Below are 21,203 nucleotides of genomic sequence, written 5' to 3' on the forward strand. Positions count from 1 at the left end.
CAACAGGACTGGAGCGGGGAAGGGGAGCCCTGGGCCCCTATTGTCCAAGTCCCAGTCCTGTTCTAGCATCTGACATGAAGATTTTTCTCCATTTCCTCCTGCAGTTTCTTTTTCTTTTTTTTGGCTTGGAACAATCTGCCTTCCTCTCCTCATGAGCAAACTGATTTTTGCCAAGAGGAGGCTGTTGCCCTGGCCTGCAGTGAGGGTTTTTTCTGTTTGGTGATGTCCCTTTCCCACAGTGTCTATGTATACGATTGGCTCCTCTGGCATGGTGTACATTAACGTCTACATCCCCCAACTGGAAGGGGTTTGTGGGGAAGATGAGTTGATTAGCCTTTCTTGCCTGAAGGCCAGCAACTGCCAGATTAGTTTGAGCAACTGTGATTAAGTTGGCAGGTGCCATGTTACCTTAACTAATCATAATTAAGCAATGTGACATCATTCTTATATAATTCGTTCTTGACCCGGAGTCCCTGCTCTTCTGGCTCCTGGGCTTTCTGCTGTGTAGACTTCTGCTGGACTTCCTATGGGGAAGCTTCTTAAGCTAGCTCACCAGTCCCAGGGCTGAATGAAGATGGATGTCCCCCTGCTTGGCTGCCATGAGCTGAGTAAAGGGCACGTCACAGCTCCCTGCAGCTCCTCAGCGTTCCCCTGGTCTGTCCGAATCCAATGCAAACCTCCCCAGCTCAACCTCTGGCACTACAGGGTTCATCCCAAATACATCACCTAATTTTTAGGATTTTTTTCTTAATATCTATAGTGCTGTGTAGAAAGAAGTTCATGTTGACCGTGCTTATATTTTCAGGGGCTTCCAGACCTACATCTCTGTGTTTATAGTAGGCTTGATATATACATACTAAAATTTCAGAGGACTCAGCAGTAGATTTTTGGGAATCCTCTTGGACCTTACTGAGACTGTTTCTTCGGTACTCTCTTAGTTCAACCAAGATACATTTCTTTACTTATAGTCTAATAGGCCTTCCCTCCATTATTAGGGTTCCAGTTGGGGTCTCCTGAAAAAACTGGCCCTGCTATTTCAGGGGGCCCGTTTGGGTCCTCCTCATGGGGTCTCTACGCTTCATCACCTGCCTTGTCTAAAACTTGCCTCTTTTTGTCGTCTGTTAACAGAATATTTAATTGAGCCTGAATTTCAGTCCACATGGGTGGGTGGGTAGGGAGAACAGAAATAAACTATTCATTCTCTGGAGATCTTCTCTATACAATGGATGAGAGTTTTTTCAGTATAACAAATTAGAGGGTAAGAAAGCTCTAAGTCCAGTGTAAGCCCAGTGGGTTGCCCTTGATTACCGAATCTTTCTACTGGATATTGACTTGTTAGGATTGTCCTGCCCCAGGACATGCCTGCAGGGCTACAGCTGAATTAGGAGCACTGCTGGGTTTTGAGGGGGAAGACCATTTCAGCACCTTCTCCATACTGTGATGGGGCTGTTGCCCCTGACACAATCCCCCTGGAGGAACAGGGGCCCATTCCCCAAGGGCTAGGAGTCTTGCTACTATTGGTAGTGGGGTACTCAGGGAATTAATCTGACTTAAGTCTTCATTATCTTTTTCCTCTTGTGTCTTACTTTCCAGGTATGGCTGTTCTTTTTTTACCCATGACACCATCACATTGGAGCCCTTATTAGTTGAATCCTTCTTACGTAAAATCATACAGGCCTGAACATATGGTATTTTGCTGTACTTTCCTGATCTTTGATAGAACACAGGCTGCCAGAACTTGAATAAACTACCATTTCTTCACCAGTATTTACCTCTTGTGTCTGGCTCTTGAATAGTGGGTAGCCAAGCCCGTGTTTCCCAACATGGAGGGCTGTATCCAACCTGGCAGGTAGAATGGCGAGAACACTCCTGCTCCAAGGATAATAGCTTTAACCTCCAGAACTTGTTATCTTTCCCATTGCTTTCTTCTGTAGGTGCTACTGCTGTAAAGTACTGGCCCCTGCTGACATGCACGAGCCCAGTTCTCTCTGATTCAGTTCTCCTACCCTCTGCCCTCCACTCTGGCCCCTTTAGAGTTCTGTGCTTGAGTGGTGTCCAGGTCAAATAAAATACAGAAACAAATCTCTGAAATTAAAACATTTTAATCGGGAAGAAAGAATTGCAATTCAAGACATACATACAGAATGAGTGGTCTTTGACATGCATGTCTGAAGAACAAAGAGAAAATTAGATGTTTTATGAAAAGGAGAAATATTATTAATTGCTCCCCCAAGAAAGTTTATGGACACTAGGAAGCCTTTGGGGGAGCTGGCAAACTCTGATTGCTGAGCTACAACAACGGGTAAAACTGGGTTTCGAATTGGAGTGGGTTGTTTCAGTAGCCAATAGATAAGACTGGTTTCAGGTCACAGCAGGCAGTTTCAGAAGCCAGGCTGGCAGAGGATTACACTCTGGGAACAATGCTATGTGTCTAGACTGCTTTTTCCCACTGGCTTCTTGACTCTGCTTTAGTGGAACATGACAAGAAGGACCCGGTTTGTAAAAGCGACTTTCACACTGAGTGTAGTCTCTATGCCCCAAGTTAACGTCCTAAACCACTGGCAGGGAAGCCGCTTTGCAATCAGTTATATTTGGATGTTCATGAACCCCTCATACATACACTTCGTGGGCTCCCTCCTCCATAAAAAATGTTTAAAACATTATATTTTATTACTGAGTATGTATAAAGACATGTAAAATCCAAGCTGTATTTGTTGTTATTATATTCAATTTTCCTTCTAATTTTAAAAGAATTGAAGTTAAAACATTTTCATGGTCCCTAGGCTCCTGGTATTAGTTTTCTTATTTCTCCCTTAGGATAAATTCAGTATGATTGCTCAAAATGAACCTAAATTTCTAAAACTTTATTCTCTCCAGGGGTAGAATTTTGAGTCTTTTAACACTGTTCGGAAGCCTAAATAAAGTATCTTTCATTTATTCACGAAGAAGTCTGTGCCCAAAAAACCAGAGTTATTTTTTAAATCTTTTCCTGGCTCGGCGCCTGTGGCTCAAGCAGCTAAGGCGCCAGCCACATACACCTAAGGTGGCGGGTTCGAATCCCCAGTCCGGACCCGCCAAACAACGACAGCTGCAACCAAAAAATAGCCAGACGTTGTGGCGGGTGCCTGTGGTCCCAGCTACTTGGGAGGCTGAGGCAGGAGACTCGCTTGAGCACAGGAGTTGGAGGTTGCTGTGAGCTGTGAAGCCACGGCACTCTACCCAGGGGGACAGCTTGAGGCTCTGTCTCAAAAAAAACAAAAAAATCTTTTCCTTTACTTATCCCTTTAAATTTTGTATCATTTGAATAAGGGACACAGCTGGAAACAGAGTGGTGGCCATCCTGCCGGCTCAGAGCCTTTCCTATTGACTATGATCTCTTCAAGACTCAGGGTTGAAAGCTGCTTAGCAAGTGCCTTGGACACAGTGGGAGGGAAGTGAGCAGGTGAAAGCTCACCAGTATATGATTAGTGAGGGGAAGAGACTTCAGACTTGCAAGCGATGACTTGGAGCTGTTTGCTGATAGCGTCCCCACATGCTCAGAATCACTCTACTCAAAAAGGAATCAACAGAAAACATGAAAGCTAAAAAAAATATGAAAGCTGGAGGTTTGGACTGAGTATCATAACAAAGTTCTAGGTTAATCAGTCTTAATGAGAAGTGGCAAAATTTTCAAGAATGAATAGGTTCTGGGTTCTTATTTTGGGAATCATTCTTTTTTCTATATCACTAGTATTCTTTTCCCTTTGTTTTAGTTCATGTCTTCTATTAATTCATATATAACTACTTATCTTTTGATTTCTCAAAGCAGTTACATTTGCCACAAATACCTATCAAAGTGGCTGGCCATAAAAACTCCAGCACCAGACTCAGTGCCTGTACCTCAGCAGCTGGGGCGCCAGCCACATACACCAAAGCTGGTGGGTTTGAACCCAGCCTGGGCCTGCCAAACAACAATGACAACAACAACAACAACAACAAAAACAAAAACAAAACTCCAGCGCTATGTTCATCTGAAGGACACTCTTGATGAAAGTGACTAACTTTGCCATTCTCATCCTCCTGATAGTATTTCAGGACAGCCAAGTTAACCTACTTTCTCTTATGCTTATCCGTGGGGTGGTGTAAGATGTCTTCTTCCTTTTCTCAGCACCACCACAAGTCTCAACACAAGACGAAGTGTGGACTTCTCTTGAATGTTGTAGTCAGACAATGTACATCCATCTTTCAGTTGTTTGCCAGCAAAAATCAGTCTTTGCTGATCAGGAGAAATTCTTAATTGAATACTTACCACAGAACCAAACTTGGTGGCTGGGCTGAAGCTGAAGGTTATCTTCTGTTTTTTAGAATTTTCTTCAGGTGTTGAATTTGGGAGTTCTTTATGTGGTTAATATCCTTAAATCATGGTATTTTAGCACGCACAGTGATTTACACTGGATTTTATAAGCAGAGCCGGAGAAATGCCCATTTAATATTTTAAAAGATGAAACATGCCCCATTTTAATGACTTAATGTACCAGTAGCAAAAAAAAGTATACTTATATTTGAAACACACATTTTAGATGAAAAAACAAGCCCAATGCTTTAAAAACTGACTTGGAAATAGAAATCATCTGGGTTAAGTTGGTGGACTCCACATTTTTTAATATTAAACACTTGAAAAACTATTTCAGTTATATTCATTAGTGATTAGATGAATGATTGCACCTAAGTAGGGATGAACTTTGTCAAATTCAAGGGAATAGGCCTTGTGGCATTTTGTAATCCTTGTACAAGGCCTAGCACCATTCTACTACATTTTAATTAGTAACATGGATAAAATTATAACACCTGAAGTTTGTCAAATATGTGAATGATACACTGGAAGATTCCAGATTTGGGAAAAAAAAAGATTCTGAATGCCTGGAAGTAGGAATGGATTTAAAAAATTTAAGAGGAATAAAGAAAAACTGTGATATATGGGCCTAAAAACCCAAGTTAATTCCTTGAATGTAAAAAAGAAGGAAAAACGACACAGGTATAAAGACAAAGGATTTGTTAGCTAGTAAATATCAATTCAACTATGTATATGGTATATGTGACTTCTAATAAATGGGTTTTTCTTGTCTTTCTTAAGTATAAGGGAGGAAATGCCACGTATCCCAACAGTGTTGGGAAGACCCGACTAGGAACATCATGTCCAGTTATGGCTAACATACTTTGACAGGAATATAGAACTTGCTTCTTAAATAAGTATCGAAGGAAACAGTAATTATTCAGATGCCAAAAAAAAAAAATCATCAGAAGCAGGAGAGTTGCATGGAAATATATAAAACACTGTCATGAGGAGGAGGGATTAGAATTACCTTATAAGCTCTATTTGAAAGGTTTGGAACCAGGACCAATAGATACATAAACTACAGAGAAATAGATTCTCAAACTAATGTATGAAAGTACTGATAGTACTGTTTGGAGAGGAAATAAATTGCCTAAAGAGGCAATGATCTCTCCCTTTATCAACAGAAGTATTTAATCATGAGATAAACATCTATTAACATTTTTATAAAAATTTGAAGCACCAGATGGATAGGTATTCCCTTCAACTCATTCAGTAATTATATGACATCACATTTTAAATAATTAAGAAACAGGTTACATAGAGGAAAGGTAGAAACATTTCCAGGAAAAGTATTAAAAGGAAAGGAAAGTATTAAAAGTATTAAAAGTATTAGAAGGCCAAGGAAAGACATTTCATTTTTAAAGGGAATCTGGGTGTTTGAGTTGGAAAGACATGATCCAGAGGCAAGAAAGAGCAGGTGTTAGTTTGGGAAGATTCTGGAGAAGCACATTTCTGAAACTAATGAGATGTTTGTGAGGATGGCTAAGCATGAAAGTTACTGATTTTCATTCCTTCTCAATTTGCCATAATTTTTCTTCATAAATTAGAACATTGAGTATTTGACTTAGGGGGCAGAGGATTAAAGAAGAAAGAGGAGGAAAAAACCAGCCCCCTGTTTGATGCTATTGCTGCAACACTCTAGTCTTTCATAGTGTAGCAAATTTCTTTAATATAATTTCCAGCAGAACTTGGTTTGTTTCTCGTATTGTTCCTCCTATTACAACCTGACTTTTCTCCTGTTATAATTCAAGTCTTTCTCCTTTCTGAAGATCTTCCCTAAAGAAAGTTGTAGATTCTAATCCATTGATCTTATTATCATATTTAAGTGAAGTAGTCTTTCCAAAATGGAAAACATGACTAAAATTATTTTTGGAATTCAAATTGGAGCAAAACAAAAGTAAAATTGTTTAATCAAACTGAAGTTCAGAGACTGTAAATTCTGAAGATAAGTGAGGCAATCAGACATCAGGAAAACAGCTGTGAACTTAAAGGGAAATTATTTTATGAACAAATCTCCAGTGTTTCTTAAAGCAAAAGGTCTTGAAATTCACCGTGAATAAAAATTGCCTGGAGAGTTTGTTAAAACAGATTTCTAGACCTCAGCCTCAGAGACTGAGTCAGTAGGTCTGAGATAGGAGTCATGAATTTTCATTTCTAACAAGCTCCTGGTGATGCTAATGGTGTTCGTCTGTGGACTATACTTTTTGGTAGCACTGTCTTAAAATATGCTATAAGAAATAATCTGGGTGGCGCCTGTGGCTCAGTGAGTAGGCGCCGGCACCATATACCTAGGGTTGGTGGGCTCAAATGCGGCCCTGACCAAACTGCAACAAAAAAATAGCCAGGTGTTGTGGCGGGTGCCTGTAGTCCCAGCTACTTGAGAGGCTGAGATAAGAGAATCACCTAAGCCCAAGAGCTGGAGGTTGCTGTGAGCTGTGACATTACAGCACTCTACCAAGGGTGATAAAATGAGACTCTGTCTCTAAAAAAAAAAAAAATAGATAAATAAAGATCAGATTATTAGGTCCCTTTCTGGAGAAACTGAATCTTAATCTGTCATTCTCCTTATTACTTCTATGATTATTAGCACTTTCATATACTACCTATATGATTTCATTAATAATTAAAATTATCTTTATTTGAATAAAACAAAATGAAAGATTATACATTAGAGATAAAAAACAGTACTTGTCACATGAAGAAATTTATTTTCAAACTGAGTACAATTAAAAGATAACTATCAAATTCTTGCTCAATATTGTTTTTGGAGTTCTCAGCCCAAAGCCTTGTCTGTTTTTGTTAAAAAGGGGGATAAAATGGTGACAGCACAAAATTGAGATATTCTCCTTTGTTTAATCAGAAAGCTCATAAAAGAACTTCCTTTCTGTATAACTCAAATGTTATTTAGTACTGTCTACATAATTGCCTAAAATAATCCCACTTACTATTAGCTGTACTATATCTGGGAAAGGTGATTTAAAGGAAACATCTTTCCACAGAACTATTCACTAAAGAGTTATTTAGAAAGTGCCTGTTCTGTGCCAGATCCTGTCCTATCACTGGTCATACTTAGCTTCATCTCCCCTAAACATCCCTGCTAGGAAAAGATGAGAGCTCACTGCAGATTCAATTTGATCCTTGACACTGTCTCCTTATTCATCAATCTGTTATAATTCATGTAGAAAGTCTGCAGACTGTGATGATAGATGGTGACCTGTGTGTCTTCCATATAATAAATTATAGAAGAAAGTGGCTGGTAAGCACGTCATAAACTATGAGTTTTTAGATCTCTACAGAAACTGCAAAGATCAGGGCAAAGCTGATTTTATTAATCCAGATATACCACATTTAATTGATATTAAAGTCAATTTGAAGCTAATAATATTCAAAAGGGTTTTCTTCTTAGGTATAGAGAAAAGAAAAGGGCTTCAAAAAAAGTTTTCTCTCTACTTATTATTTCCTACATTAAATCTTTACTTTAACACTTTTAAAAATGTAAATGAGAACCCCTGTGTTTGGTTTTCATTTTTTTATACTGATTTCCTTATTTCTCAAAAGACACAGTAAGTAGTACTGCGGGTTAATGTCAAGTTCCAAAATAGAGATTAAAATACTTATTTTATATTTCTAATAAAATCTTTAATCACCTCAATGCTATCTAATTGCTTTTACTCTTCTTCAGCTTTTTTCAGGTTGTGGGTCTGGTGCTTCTTAAAACTCTGTACTTCCAAATTTATCCTGTATCTCACATTTTGCCGACTTTGCTAAGCTATTTCAGAAAAGGGCCATTATTCTTTGTACATTTTCATTTAGTGGTATATCCCATCAACCAAGGCCCTAAACTTGGTGTAAATGAGAGTTAAGAAAATAAAAGCAACAGTACAGATATCGTGCAGTGATTTAAGAGCACGTGTTAGATCTGTATCTGCTCTCTAAAGCTATATACCCTGTACTTATTAAAGGTAAAAAGCAGGTGGTAGTATGATGTTGTACAATGATAATAATATGAAGAAACAACTTGTTCCCCAAAGAGTATAGACTTTAAATGTGATCAGGAGGAAGGCTGCAGAAGAATAGACATTAGCTTCACTTTTGTTGGACAGTGGGGAAGGCTGAGCTTAACAGTTGGGGCAGATAACCAGTATTTGAAGACATAAATTTTTTCTTTATATACTTTGTATTGTCTTAACTTTTAAACAACTATTTTTTTTCTTTTTTTGAGACAGAGTCTCACTCTGGTGTCCTGAGTAGAGACCCCTGGCATCATAGTTCACGGCAACCTCCAACTTTTAGACTTAAGTGATTCTCTTGCCTCAATTTTTCTATTTTTAGTAGAGACAGGGTCTTGCTATTGCTCAGGCTGGTCTCAAACTCCTGAGCTCAAGCAGTCCATCTGCCTAGGCCTCCCAGAGTGCTACGATAACAGGTGTGAGCCTGAAACAACTTTTTAAAAAAAGAATACATTAATAAAACTTTAAATTATAATCTGAATAATACAGTTTAAAATGAGTAACCCTTTGAAAAACATTTGATTCTGGCCTTATAGGGTAGGAATGCTGAACTTTCTCTGGTGTGGAAAGGGTATACATTTCATAAAGTCAAACTGCATCTGAAGTAATAAATAATCGACAAAGAATGTAATGTCAAAATAACTTTCTGTCAGAAACACATTATACCTTAAGACGCTGTTATGGACAAGAATAATAATTATACACTTTAAAAAGTACTTTCATTAACAAAAGAGACATAAAAACTTGAGCTATGTAGCCAAATGCAAGCTTTTTACTTACATTAATTTAAAAAAATACTGCAATGTCACGGAAGGAGACTAATATTTGATAAAAGCAGAATCTTTAGTAAAGCCTCTAATTCTCATATAGATTTTGTAAAAACAGTATCAAGGCAACATAGATATAAATATCCTTTTATAAACTAACATTTTTCTTGTAAAAGACTCAATTATATGCTTTTATTTTGAAGTAAATTTAAAGAGGGTGATCCAGAGGACACAAGTACTTCGGGATATGGCTGAAGACCCATCTGTTTGTTATCTTTCAACTTTTGTATTATAACTTTAGCAAATTCTTCTCCTTGGATGTCAGTGGTGTCCAGTAATTGTCTGACTTTTGAGGTCCTTGTAGGCTTGGTACTAATAAGTTCATAGTCCTCCTTCATGATCAAGTCTCTGGACAGAAGGGCGTCTAGCGACTGGTTAAGGCAGGCTTCTGTCATTTGGCTCACAATGTCTTCCCTTTTGCTCTGGATCCACTGTTGGGCCATACCTGGCTGGGGATGCTCTGTTGACAAGCCAGCCAAGAATAAACAAGTCAAATCTGTGAAGTGTAGAATATAGATGTTTTGGCACAATAATCAAGTTAATGAGGTGAAAGCTATGTTGATTGGTTTAATGTAACCACGTTAGATTGTATAAAAAAAATCAGCACATTGTACCCCACATATGCATGAATGTATTCATGATCTATGTGTAATTGACTTAATAAAATAAAAAGAAAATAAAAGGTGAGGACAGATAGGTAGCAATGAGCAAAATACATTTTCCTATGATTGTGCCAATATGGAATATTGTGCCAATATTTTGGGGGATGGATGCTATTATTTTTCAGGAAACATTCAGCAATGTAATTATCTTTCCCCTTACCACCCATAAAACACACTGCCTTATTATAGGCTATAAATCCTGGCCTAAAACTTAGTTTTTCAGTTTTTGTCTTTAGGTCTATTTTTTCCCCCAAATATAAAATATACCTGCATATGTGTTAAATAAGCAAGGGTAATTTTTAACCTTTAATAACATTAAGCAAAACTTCATCTCAGTTCTCCCTCCCTAGATAAATACTCATGGAATACTGTTTGGGCTGTTATTATACGTCAGCATTCCCATCTTCTGGGATTTGAAGCGCTTCCTTACTTAGGAAGGTATGCATTTATTAAGGAAATAAAGACAAATAAACCTTAGCATACGCCAAATCTATTGAACATCTACTTGCAAGGTAAATGGCATCATTTACAAAGTGTCTTACAGTAAATATTTACCTGGATTTCCCTCAGCTGTGAGTAGATTAATTACTGGTAAGGAGTATGGAAGAGTCTTATCACAGAATATCGCCTTTCGTGATGCAGAAATGGTATTATCCCAACTGTGATTTACTGGACAGTGATGCAGCTTCACAGAAAAAGGGTCTTGAGTTTTTCCTACAAAACATATCTTCATTAGGGGTAGAACAGTCTTTACTTATCTCTGTTAGCTAAAATATCAACATCTAAGCATATATAATAGAAGGTGGGCTCCAAAGTACAGCAGAACCTCTCTGTAAGTTGACCATCTAGCAACTGTGACATATTGGTCAACCTAAGGACCTAGGCCTACTCTGTGGATATGTACATGTGGTACATGTGTGGTTGGTCTATGAAAATTAGGTCAACAGAAGGAGGTGGGGCAATGCAGGGGTGGTCCACTATGGAGGTGCTACTGTATTTAGTTTGTTGCTGCTATTGTAGATGGTTAGGAAACCTAATTCTGCAACTAAGTATTTTTTTAAAACAAAAAAGGGTTTATACAAAATGTTTTTATAATACTGTAACTTCCAGGTATGACTTGCTATCCTATGTAAATTACGAATATGGATTTTTGAATATGGATTTTTTTTCGTCGCATAGCCCTGCACTTCACATTCTTCTTATTCTTTCTGCACTTTCAATGTGTCTTCTGAATCTGCATGTGATACATGTCTTTCTACTTTCTCCTTTGGCTATTTTATTCAGACTCAAGGCCTTAATCATCACCCCTATTCCCAAATCCATATAATTAAACTTTCTATCTTCATTAAACCCTAGCCTTACAGTTTCAAAACCCTTCTGGCATCACCCCTGTATATGCTGCTAGTACAGCAAATTAAAGAAGAATTAAAAAGTTAATTACTCATCATTCCTTTAAAACCTACTTCAACTTCTATTCTATTTCTGTTAATTGTACTAACGTTCTCCCAGTCACAAGGGTCAACAACTTACTCGGGTAAGTGAAAAGTTACAGAGTCCTGCCATCAGCTTCTCTAGGACATCTCCACCCCCCCACCCCCCCCCACTTCTTTCACACTGCATCAGTTCTCATGTTCTCTCACTGGCACTACAGTAAATACTATTCTCACTAGTCTTGCCATTTCAAGTCTCCTTTCCCTTTCAAAATTTCCTACATATTCTAACCAGGAAGAATCTTCCTAAAGAAAAAAAAAATTATCATGTCACACCCTTGCTCAAAAATTTGCAATTGTTGCTCCCTTTCAAAGCAAAAAGCCCAAATCTTTGAGTGTTAAAATTCGTGATGACTCCACCCTACTTATCTTTCATCGTCCACCCTCTTCATCAGCTCAGCCAAACTATTCACTATTCTGTGTTGTCTTGCTTCTGTGCCTCCTTGTTCCTTTTTCCCTGAGTTGTCCATCCTTTAGAACTAGAGGCCCAGACTTCAGCCAGAAAGAGTTTCTTCAGGATGACAGCACAGAGTGGTGGATGACATGAAAATATTTATCAAATGCCCTGGCTTCAAGTTCTGGATTTGCCAGCTACAAGATCCAGAGAGTCTTCAATCTATAAGAGGAGGACTATCTCCCCTCACAGGTTGTCGTGAAAGTACTTTGCAACTTCCACTGTTCAACCCCAGTTCTAGGTGCAGAGCTATTTGACATCACTTTCTCTTTCAGTAGGGTTACTTAGAAACACTACTCCTCTTACTTACAATAGGGGTTGCTTTTTTCATGTCTTTCCAAAGCATCTAACGTAAATACCTGTAATATTTATATGTATTTGTTGTACATCCCACTACTATTTCATATCTTCAGCTCATGTCACTTCTTAAACAATGAGTTACAAATGCGAATGAAAGAAACGTTCTATATAAACCATGACTGTTTGCCAAGGATATGCTCTTGAAAGAAAATGGAAAACCTGCCAGTCAATACCGATGGGAAAATTTACGTACTAGGTAGAAAGTCATTGTCTTGAGGAGCTGACAGGGACCTGGAGGTTCCAGGAGAACCACTATGTTTGTGGAGCTGAGAGGATCCACACGATTCCTAAAGCACATAGAAGGTAAAGGGTTTAGGCTAATAAAAAACCGTTTTTAAAGTTACATAGCTTTAATTTCTGAACAGTTCTTGCTTGTGTCTTATTATAAATAATCAAAACTACTAAAAATTATACTTCACGAAATTAAAGAAACACATGCATCTAAAAAATAGCCAACAAAGATAAACTTAATTTCTTAATCAACTTAAATGGCAGAAATGGGGCAAAAATGGAACACTGAAAATAATTATTTTTTTCTGTATTTTCCACATGAACTCCAAGGATCTGGCCAGAGGACAGAATAGTGGATGATACATTTTATGTCTGCAACTCTAGTCACCTACAGATTTAGAAATGCCTTTTCAAAGCACATAAAATTCCTTTTAACAGGGAGGGGTGGAATACCATTAAAAAAGTAATGGAGAATTTTGAGTCCACTTCTAGCTCCCTGGCTCTCAGGCTGTCTATAATATGTGTACTGTCTAAAACTGCAAGAATGGACTCAAGGATCAAATGACTACAGGCATAGGACACCGTGCCCGGCTTTTTTTTATTTTGGCAGACATGATGTTCTTACTGAGCTGTCCAGGCTAGTCTGGAACTCCTGGCCTCAAATGTATGTCAAGGTGATTGAAAAACTATGTATTGTGTTTTAAGATTCATTTTGAAGGTATTACAGATTTCGTATCCCTTAGCTGAAATGTTTGGGATAAGAAGTATTCCAGATTTCAGATTTTTTTCAAATTCAGAATATCTGCATATACATAATGAGATATCTTGGGGATGCAATCCAAATCTAAACACAAAATTCATTCATGTTTCATATATACCTTATTCACAAAGCCTAAAGGTAACTTTATGTAATATTTTAAAATAATTTTGTGCTTGAAACAAAGTATTGACTGTGACTCATCACGTAAGGTCAGGTGTTGCTATGGTTTGTCCAAAACTCATGCTGAAATCTCATCTACAATGCAGTGGGGCTGGGAAGTGGGGCCTATGGGAGGTGTGTGGGTCACAGGGGGAGGATCCCAATGAATGGCATGGTGAAATTCGAGGAATGGTGAGGGGATTCCCAAGACAGGCTTGTTAAGGAGCCCAGCCCCCTTGCACCCTGTCTTGTCACCTGATCTCTCTGCACAGCCTGCTCCCCCATCCATCTCCTGCATGAGAGGGAGGAGCCTGAAGCCTGCACTGCATCTAGCTGTCCAATCCTGGACGTTCCAGTCAGCAGAACCGTGAGCCAATAAACCTCTTACATGTAGTAAATTACCCAGGCTTGAGTATTCTGTTATAGCAACACAAAACAGATTAAGCCAGGTTAAAAATTTTCCACATATGACATCATGTTGGTTTTCAAAAAACTTTGGATTTTGGAGCCTCCTGAATTTCCAACGTATGGATCAGGAATCTCAACCTGCATTATTTTTTTGAATCTATGGAGTTTACATACACACGTATACTTTCGTTTGTTTTGTTTTGATGAGACAAGGTCTCACTCTGTTGACAAGGCTGGAATGTGGTGGGGTGACCAGGGCTCACTGTAACCTCCACCCCCAGGCTCAAGTGATCCTTTTGCCTTAGCTTCCCAAATAGCTAGGACTATAGGCATGTGCCAGCATACCCAGGTAATTTTTTTTTTTTTTTTTTCTATGGATACCAGGTCTCACCCTGTTGCCCAGGCTGGTCTTGAACTCCTGGCCTCAAATGATCCTTCCATCTTGGCCTCCGAAAGCGTTGGGATTATAGATGTGAGACACCACACTGGGCCTGAATGTATTGATTCTTTTGAAAATGACTAATATGAAGTAAGTCTCAATGAATACAGCTAAAGAAATCTTTCTTCTTTGATGGTAACACAACTGTCTTTTTTCTTATTAATTACTGTAAAAGGTAAGAACCAAGAGGCATAAATACAGTGGTAAAACTGTAATCACTGATTTGCCTATGTGTTAAACTGGGATGCCATTCCTTGTATAAAACAATGCCAGGGACAGAACTCAGTGACAAAGAAGCAAAAATTGTGAGTTGATGGGATGAACAATGAATTGAGAATAGAAGAGCTGGGTTTCCAGTTGTAGATTGCCATGAGCTACCACACAAATCCTAAAAAATCTATGGGCTTTAGTTTCCAATTTATAAGACAGGGAGTTAGATGGAGTGATTTCCATATTTTTCCCATATTCTGAGTGCAACATGTCTTTTTTACCTCTTGTGGATCATGAGTTACAGGTATGTTCAGAGATAATTCCATTTTCTTCTTATCACATGGGTGAGGAGCACTTGAAGCACTCTGTAACTGAATACAGACATGCACTTTAATTGGAGGTGATTAGAAGTAAAATGCAATGTACTTAACATGCTTTTAAGTTTATACAAAATCAATGGAAAGAAAATCCAGAGAGTTGAAAACATAACTTATAACTTATAGGTAGAGACCATGTAGAATGGGAGAAATAACTTCAGAGATACAGGCTTTGAATCCTGCCTAATATTAATAGGTGACTTTCAGCAAATTATTGGTCTCTTATAGTTTCAAGGCTTTATCTTTTAAAATGTAATAATACAGGGTGGCCATAACCCAATTATAGTCCAAGAAGAAGGGGAAAGGGGAAAGGGAGAGGAGGAGGGGGGGGAAGATCGGTGGAGGGAGAGTAATTGGTGGGACCACACCTACAGTGCATCTTACAAGGTACATGTGAAATTTACTAGGTGTAGAATATAAATGTCTTAACACAATAACTAAGAAAATACCATGAAAGCTACGTTAACCAGTTTCATGAAAGCACTTCAAATTGTATGTAAAACCAGCACATTGTACTCCATGACTTCATTAATGTACACAGCTGTGATTTAATAAAAAAAAATAAAAAATAAAATTGCACCCTGTATATGCAGAATTATTTTAGACATTGAGACTATTGATGTACAGTATCTGGTACAAACTAGATAATAAATTTGGGCATATGTGTGTATATGTATGTCTGTCTATAATTATTAAACATTTACTATATTTCAGGCACTGTTCTTTCAAGTACTGTTATTATTTTCATTTTATAGATAAGAAGCTGATACTAGGACTAGGTAAAAGAGGTAGTGCATCATACTGGAATGGTGGGGCCATGCAGCCAATCATGGTTTAGATTCCTGGGATACCTAATTTACCTTGGGCATGAGATTTAAAAATATGTTTTGCAGGCTGGGCACAGTGGTTCGCATCTTAGCATTCTGGGTGGCCGAGGGACGTGGATTGCCTGAGTTCACAGGTTCAAGACCAGCCTGAGCAAGAGAGAGACCTCATCTCTACTAAATATAGAAAAACTAGCCAGGCATTGTGGTGGGTTTCTGTAGTCCCAGTTATTCAGGAGTCTAAGGCAAGGGGATTGCCTGAGCCCAAGAGTTTGAGGTTGCTGTGAGCTGTAACACCATGACACTGTACCCAGGTCAACACAGTGAGACTTCATCCCCCCCGCCAAATCTGTTTTCCAGGATTACTGCAAAAAGGTAAGTATTTAATAGTAGCTGCTAAACAGATGATTTATTTAAATATACTTTTGTATTAAAATTATTAAGTGATTTACTTCTATAAAATCAGACTTGAATTAATTTGAATTAATTGCCATCACTACTAAGTGATTTAAAAACAAACCTTTTCAGTCTGCTTTTTTCCCCCCAGACCAATGTAATGCTAGCTACCCCTTAGAGCTTTGGAGATTGGTGGGTTCCACACTAAGCCCTCCATTATTCACATTTATGACTATCTGCTCCATTACACGGCTAAGGAACTTTAGGAGGAAGATACTCCTATTCATCTATGTAGACTATGTATATAATGTACCTAGCATAGTACTTTGTACATAATAGTTTAATAAATATTTTTAAATTTTTATATTTCAAATTTTTTTTCTTAGAGACAGAGTCTTACTCTGCTGCCTAGGCTGAAGTACTGTAGTGTGATCATAGCCCACTGCCGCCTTGAACTTCTGGGCTCATGTGATCCTCCCACTTTAGTCTTTTGAATAGCTAGGACTATAGTTTAAGTCACCACATCTGACTTTTTTTTTTTTTTTTTTTGGTAGAGATTGAGGTGTCACTAAGTTGCCCAGTTGGTCTCAAATTCCTGGTCTCAAGTGATGCTCCTGCCTTGGCCTCCCAAATTGGTGGATTTACAGATATTTTTAGTTTTTGGCTATGTCTCTATTATGCAAGGTTTTTAATACTCTTACAAAATTTATCAAAACATTTCTGATAATGCAAAATCTTTGACTTAGTAACACTATTTTGTTGTTGTTGTTGTTGTTTTTGTTGTTTGCAGTTTTTGGCCAGGGCTGGGTTTGAACCCGCCACCTCTGGCATATGAGGCTGGCACTCTACTCCTTTGAGCCATAGGAGCTACCCAGTAACACTATTTTTCATAAATGATCAGTCATAATTCAAATGACTTATGAACTACTAAATCAGCCCCTAAAAAGAAATGAAATAAATATTAAGGAAAAATCATTTGTGTTTAGTTTTTACTATTCAAGATAGAGGAATCATTTACCTATGAAAACCTGAATTGCAGAAGCCAGTTTAAAAGGACTAAAAAAATGTAGGAAACTCAAACAAAAGAGGTCGCCATAATAATGATGTTTGTTTTAAGAATTTTTTTTTTTTTTGAGACAGAGCCTCAAGCTGTCCCCCTGGGTAGAGTGCTGTGGCATCATAGCTCACAGCAATCTCCAACTCCTGGGCTCAAGCAAGTCTCCTGCCTCAGCCTCCCAAGTAGCTGGGACTACAGGCGCCCGCCACAACGCCTGGCCATTTTTTGGTTGCAGCGTCACTGTTGTTTGGCGGCCCAGGTTGGATTTGAACCTGCCACCTTAGGTGTATGTGGCTGGCGCCTTAGCCACTTGAGCCACAGGTGCCGAGCCAAGAATTTTTTTTAAAGAGGGGAGGTCTTGCCATGTTTCCTAGGCTGTACTGGAAGTCCTGAGCTCAAGTGATTCTCCTACCTCAGCTCCCTAGTGTCTGGGACTATGGGCACAAACAGTTGGTCCTGACATGAGCTAGCTGTGTGAAGTGTGTTGCATAAGTCACTAACTTCCCTTTATAGTTGTCCCCCGTTCTCCGTGGTTTCGCTTTTTGCAGTTTCAGTTACCCTTAGTCAACTGTGGTCTGAAAATATTAAATGGAAAATTCCACAGATAATTCATAACGTTTAGGTTACACACAGTTGTAAGCAGCATGATGAAATCCCATAGCGTCTAGCTGTGTCCCACCCAGGATGTGAATCATCCCTCGGTCCAGTGTCCCCGTGCTGTATGTGCTACCTGCTCCTTAGTTACTTGGTAGCTGGCTCAGTTACACTGCGTATTGCACTGCTTGCATTCAAGTGACCCTTAATTTACTTAATGATGAACTCGAAGTGCATGAACAGTGATGTTGCATATTGTTATAATTGTTCTACTTTATTACTTACTGCTAATCTCTCACTGTGCCTAACTTACAAATTAGTTTGTTATAGGTATATATATATGTCTATGTGTGTGTGTATGAAAAAACATACTCTATACAGGGTTTGGTACGATCTGTGTGGTTTCAGACATTTACTGGGGGTCTTGCACTGTATCCCAGTGGATGAGAACTCCTGTACCTCACTTATCTATAAAAAAATGAGATGATATTCTTGCCCTTGTAGTTTCACAGAATCGACACAAAGGTTCATGTCAAAAAAGAAAAGAAAAAACAATTACAACAACTCTAAGTAAAAGTAGAACAGCAAAATAAAAATACTGATGAAAGTAGCTGAGTGTGGTGGTGCCTGTTACACAATCCCACCTACTCTGGAGGCTGAGGCGGGAGAATCACTTGGAGCTGGGGAATTCAAGGCCAGCCTGGATAACATAGCCGCCAGACTTTGTATCTAAAAAAAGACAAAAAAAGGGAAATAACACTGAACACTGAAGAAAGCAATGCTATTATTAAATAGCGTTATAATGACTGAAAATACACACTTCATTTCAAAAGCGCAAATTTCTTCTTAAATGAACAGTCTTAAATATAGGATCCTAATGTTTCAATTGTTTGGGGACAAAAAGGGAGCGGGAATGGTTCTCTTCCTTTTCATAATAATCAAGACAACAGGCCCTTCTTTCCACCTTTGTTTGGAAGAAGTAAAAGGGAAAGCTACGAGGAGAAAAAAGGGAACTAAGAAGATTAGGAAGAATAAATGTTATCAGAAATCTGTATCTATCAAGAAGTTAAGAACCTGGCATACTCTGGAAAAGACTGTGTCTCACCAGCATTAAGAGAGTGAATGAAAAGTTATCAGAACTAAAACAAAACTCCTCTAGTTCCTGCTTTATGCACTTCCCTTTTAAACCTTAGGTTCTATTAACAGATACCGCAAACTATGGGGGCAAGCGGGGTTTTTTAGGAGTAAATCGTAGACCGTGCTCGTTCACACCCCAAGAATTTGGCAAACTGCTACTTTTTATCATCACATGTTAAGAACATTGTAATAAACCCCAGCAAGGGTTAAACTATACTTACTTTGCCCGAAAGGACTGTAGCTGCTTTTTAGTAATAATATCAAAACAATTTTTGATAATATTAAAATGTCCTACAGTTAAAAGGCTCTTTCAATTGTTTGATCCACAAGAGCCAGACTGAGTGAATATGACACCTGTCCTAGGAAATTCATATCAGCGTTAAATGCCACTGCCACTTTAGTCTACGTCCCATGGAGTGTTTGAGTGGGAAAACTTAAAAAAACAATGAAAAAGTACACATTTTGGCCTCGGTTGTTATAAAAATTTGACAGCTTAACTGGCAATAAAAAAAGAAGTGAAGAAGAAAAGGGAAATAACACTGAACACTGAAGAAAGCAATGCCACTATTAAACAGAAGTAAGATGACTGGAAATATACACTTTATTTAAAAAGCGCAAATTTGTTCTTAAAACTAAGTCTTAAATATAGAATCCTAATTCTATTACTTTAAAGGTATTAAATTTTTAGGATAATAAATGTAGATTAAAAAATAAACATCTCCGGTGTTTCAGGGCTCTCACTGTACACAACTGGCCTTCTTCATGCATGGCAGCGCCTGTAGCTTAGTGAATAGGGCGCCGGCCCCATAGACCCAGCGTGGCAGGTTCAAACTTGGCCCCAGCAAAACTGCAACAACAAAAAAATAAGCTGGGCATTGTGGAGGGTGCCTGTGGTCCCAGCTACTTGGGAGGCTGAGGCAAGAGAATTGACTAAGCCCAAGAGCTGGAGGTTGCTGCGAGCTGTGATGCCACAGCACTCTACCAAGCGTGACAAAGTGAGACTCTGTCTCTAAAAAAAAAGGAAATTTGCATCGGATTATAAGAATACTGGAAATGTCTTCAAGATTGTTAGGTGGACATTTGCATAAAATAAAATCTCTTTGGTAACAAAGAAAAGGTAAGGTAGTATTTTTATTTTTATAAAAATAAAATCTCTTTGGTAACAAAGAAAAGGTAAGGTAGTATTTTTTGGTAAACTCTCCTACCCCAAACTTCAGCCTCTATCTGTGAAAAGTATTTTAATTAAAAACTAACACCTCCATAATTAATACATAGTTGTTTGAAGTTTTAATTTCCATTTCATTTGGCAATTTACCTTTGTTTTCTTTAGCTGAATAACAGCTTCAAGAAAAGTTATTTCTTCAAATGTTCTCAAAACAGGTTCAAGTTCTATTAAACATTCTAAATAAGAAAGAAAATACAATTTAGGTTTATATTATTTCTAATCATTTAACTGAAATACTAATATTGAACTGATAAGGCCCCAAGTCAATTTTCCCTTAAACTGATGATATTCAACTTCCAAAATAGCCTTTGTTACTGACATAAAGATAGACAAGGTGATCAAAGGAATAGGATTGAGAGTCTAAAAATAAACCTTTATAATTACAGTCAACGTCTTTTCAACAAAGGTGCTAAGCTAATCAAAAGGGGAAAGGATTGTCTTTCAATAAATGATACAAAAAGAGTCGAATATCCACTTGGAAATAAGATACAGTTACATCATACATAGAAATGAATGTGAAAAGGGATCCTACATTTAAATGTAAATAAAGGAGAAAATCTTCAAGATCTTGGGCGAGGCAGAGTTCTTAGGACATCAAAAACAAAATCCTTAAAAAATTGGTAAGTGGAATGAAAAAAATATAGAAAACCTTTGCACTTCAAAACACTATTGAGAAAAAATGAAAAAGAAGCCACAGACGAGGAGAATGTATTTCTGAATCAGGTATCTGCTAAGGGATTTGTATCTAGAATACGTAAAGAGCCTTGACAACTCAATAATAGAATAAACAATGAAATTAAAAAACAAGTAAAAGATCTGAATTTCACTAAAGAAGATATACACATGGCTAGAAAGCACATGAAGAGATGCCTAATATCATAGGGAAATGCATACTAAAACTGCAGTGAGCTACTACTCCATACTCACTAAAATAACTAATTAAAAAGACAGAAAGTAACAAGTGTTGGCAGTGATGTGCAAATACTGAAATCCTCACACATTTCTGGTGGAACGTACAATGATATAGCTATTTTGAAAAATTGTCTGGCAGTTTCTTAAAAATGAAAGGCTAAATTTGTCATATCACCCAGCAATTCTACTCACAGATAATTACCCAAGAGAAATGAGAATACATTCATGCACAGACTAGTATATGGATAGTTACAGCATTATTATCCATATACCCAACAAGTAGAAACAATCAAAAT

At 37.9% G+C, this 21,203-nt stretch overlaps 1 protein-coding gene across 3 annotated transcripts in view; it reads right to left on the reverse strand.

The window, feature by feature from the left end:
* Window positions 1–9,135: 9,135 nt before the first annotated feature.
* Window positions 9,136–21,203, reverse strand: part of RIPK2 (receptor interacting serine/threonine kinase 2) — a 31,820-nt gene continuing 19,752 nt past the window's right edge. Inside the window, exons 7-11 of one of the 3 annotated variants that reach the window (XM_012809813.2) lie at window positions 20,086–20,171; window positions 14,667–14,756; window positions 12,372–12,465; window positions 10,430–10,588; window positions 9,136–9,672 (exon numbers count right to left, since the gene is read on the reverse strand). In XM_012809813.2, coding sequence (XP_012665267.1) covers window positions 9,335–9,672; window positions 10,430–10,588; window positions 12,372–12,465; window positions 14,667–14,756; window positions 20,086–20,171 — 767 coding nt within the window. In that variant the 3' untranslated portion in view covers window positions 9,136–9,334. Of the gene's footprint in view, window positions 9,709–10,429; window positions 10,589–12,371; window positions 12,466–14,666; window positions 14,757–20,085; window positions 20,172–21,203 lie in introns of all 3 variants that reach the window. The other 2 variants (XM_023517908.1, XM_023517907.1) reach the window with 2 other exon arrangements.

This window comes from Otolemur garnettii, unplaced genomic scaffold, assembly GCF_000181295.1.
Source record: "Otolemur garnettii isolate 467f Iridium unplaced genomic scaffold, OtoGar3 scaffold00004, whole genome shotgun sequence".
NCBI lineage: Eukaryota > Metazoa > Chordata > Mammalia > Primates > Galagidae > Otolemur > Otolemur garnettii.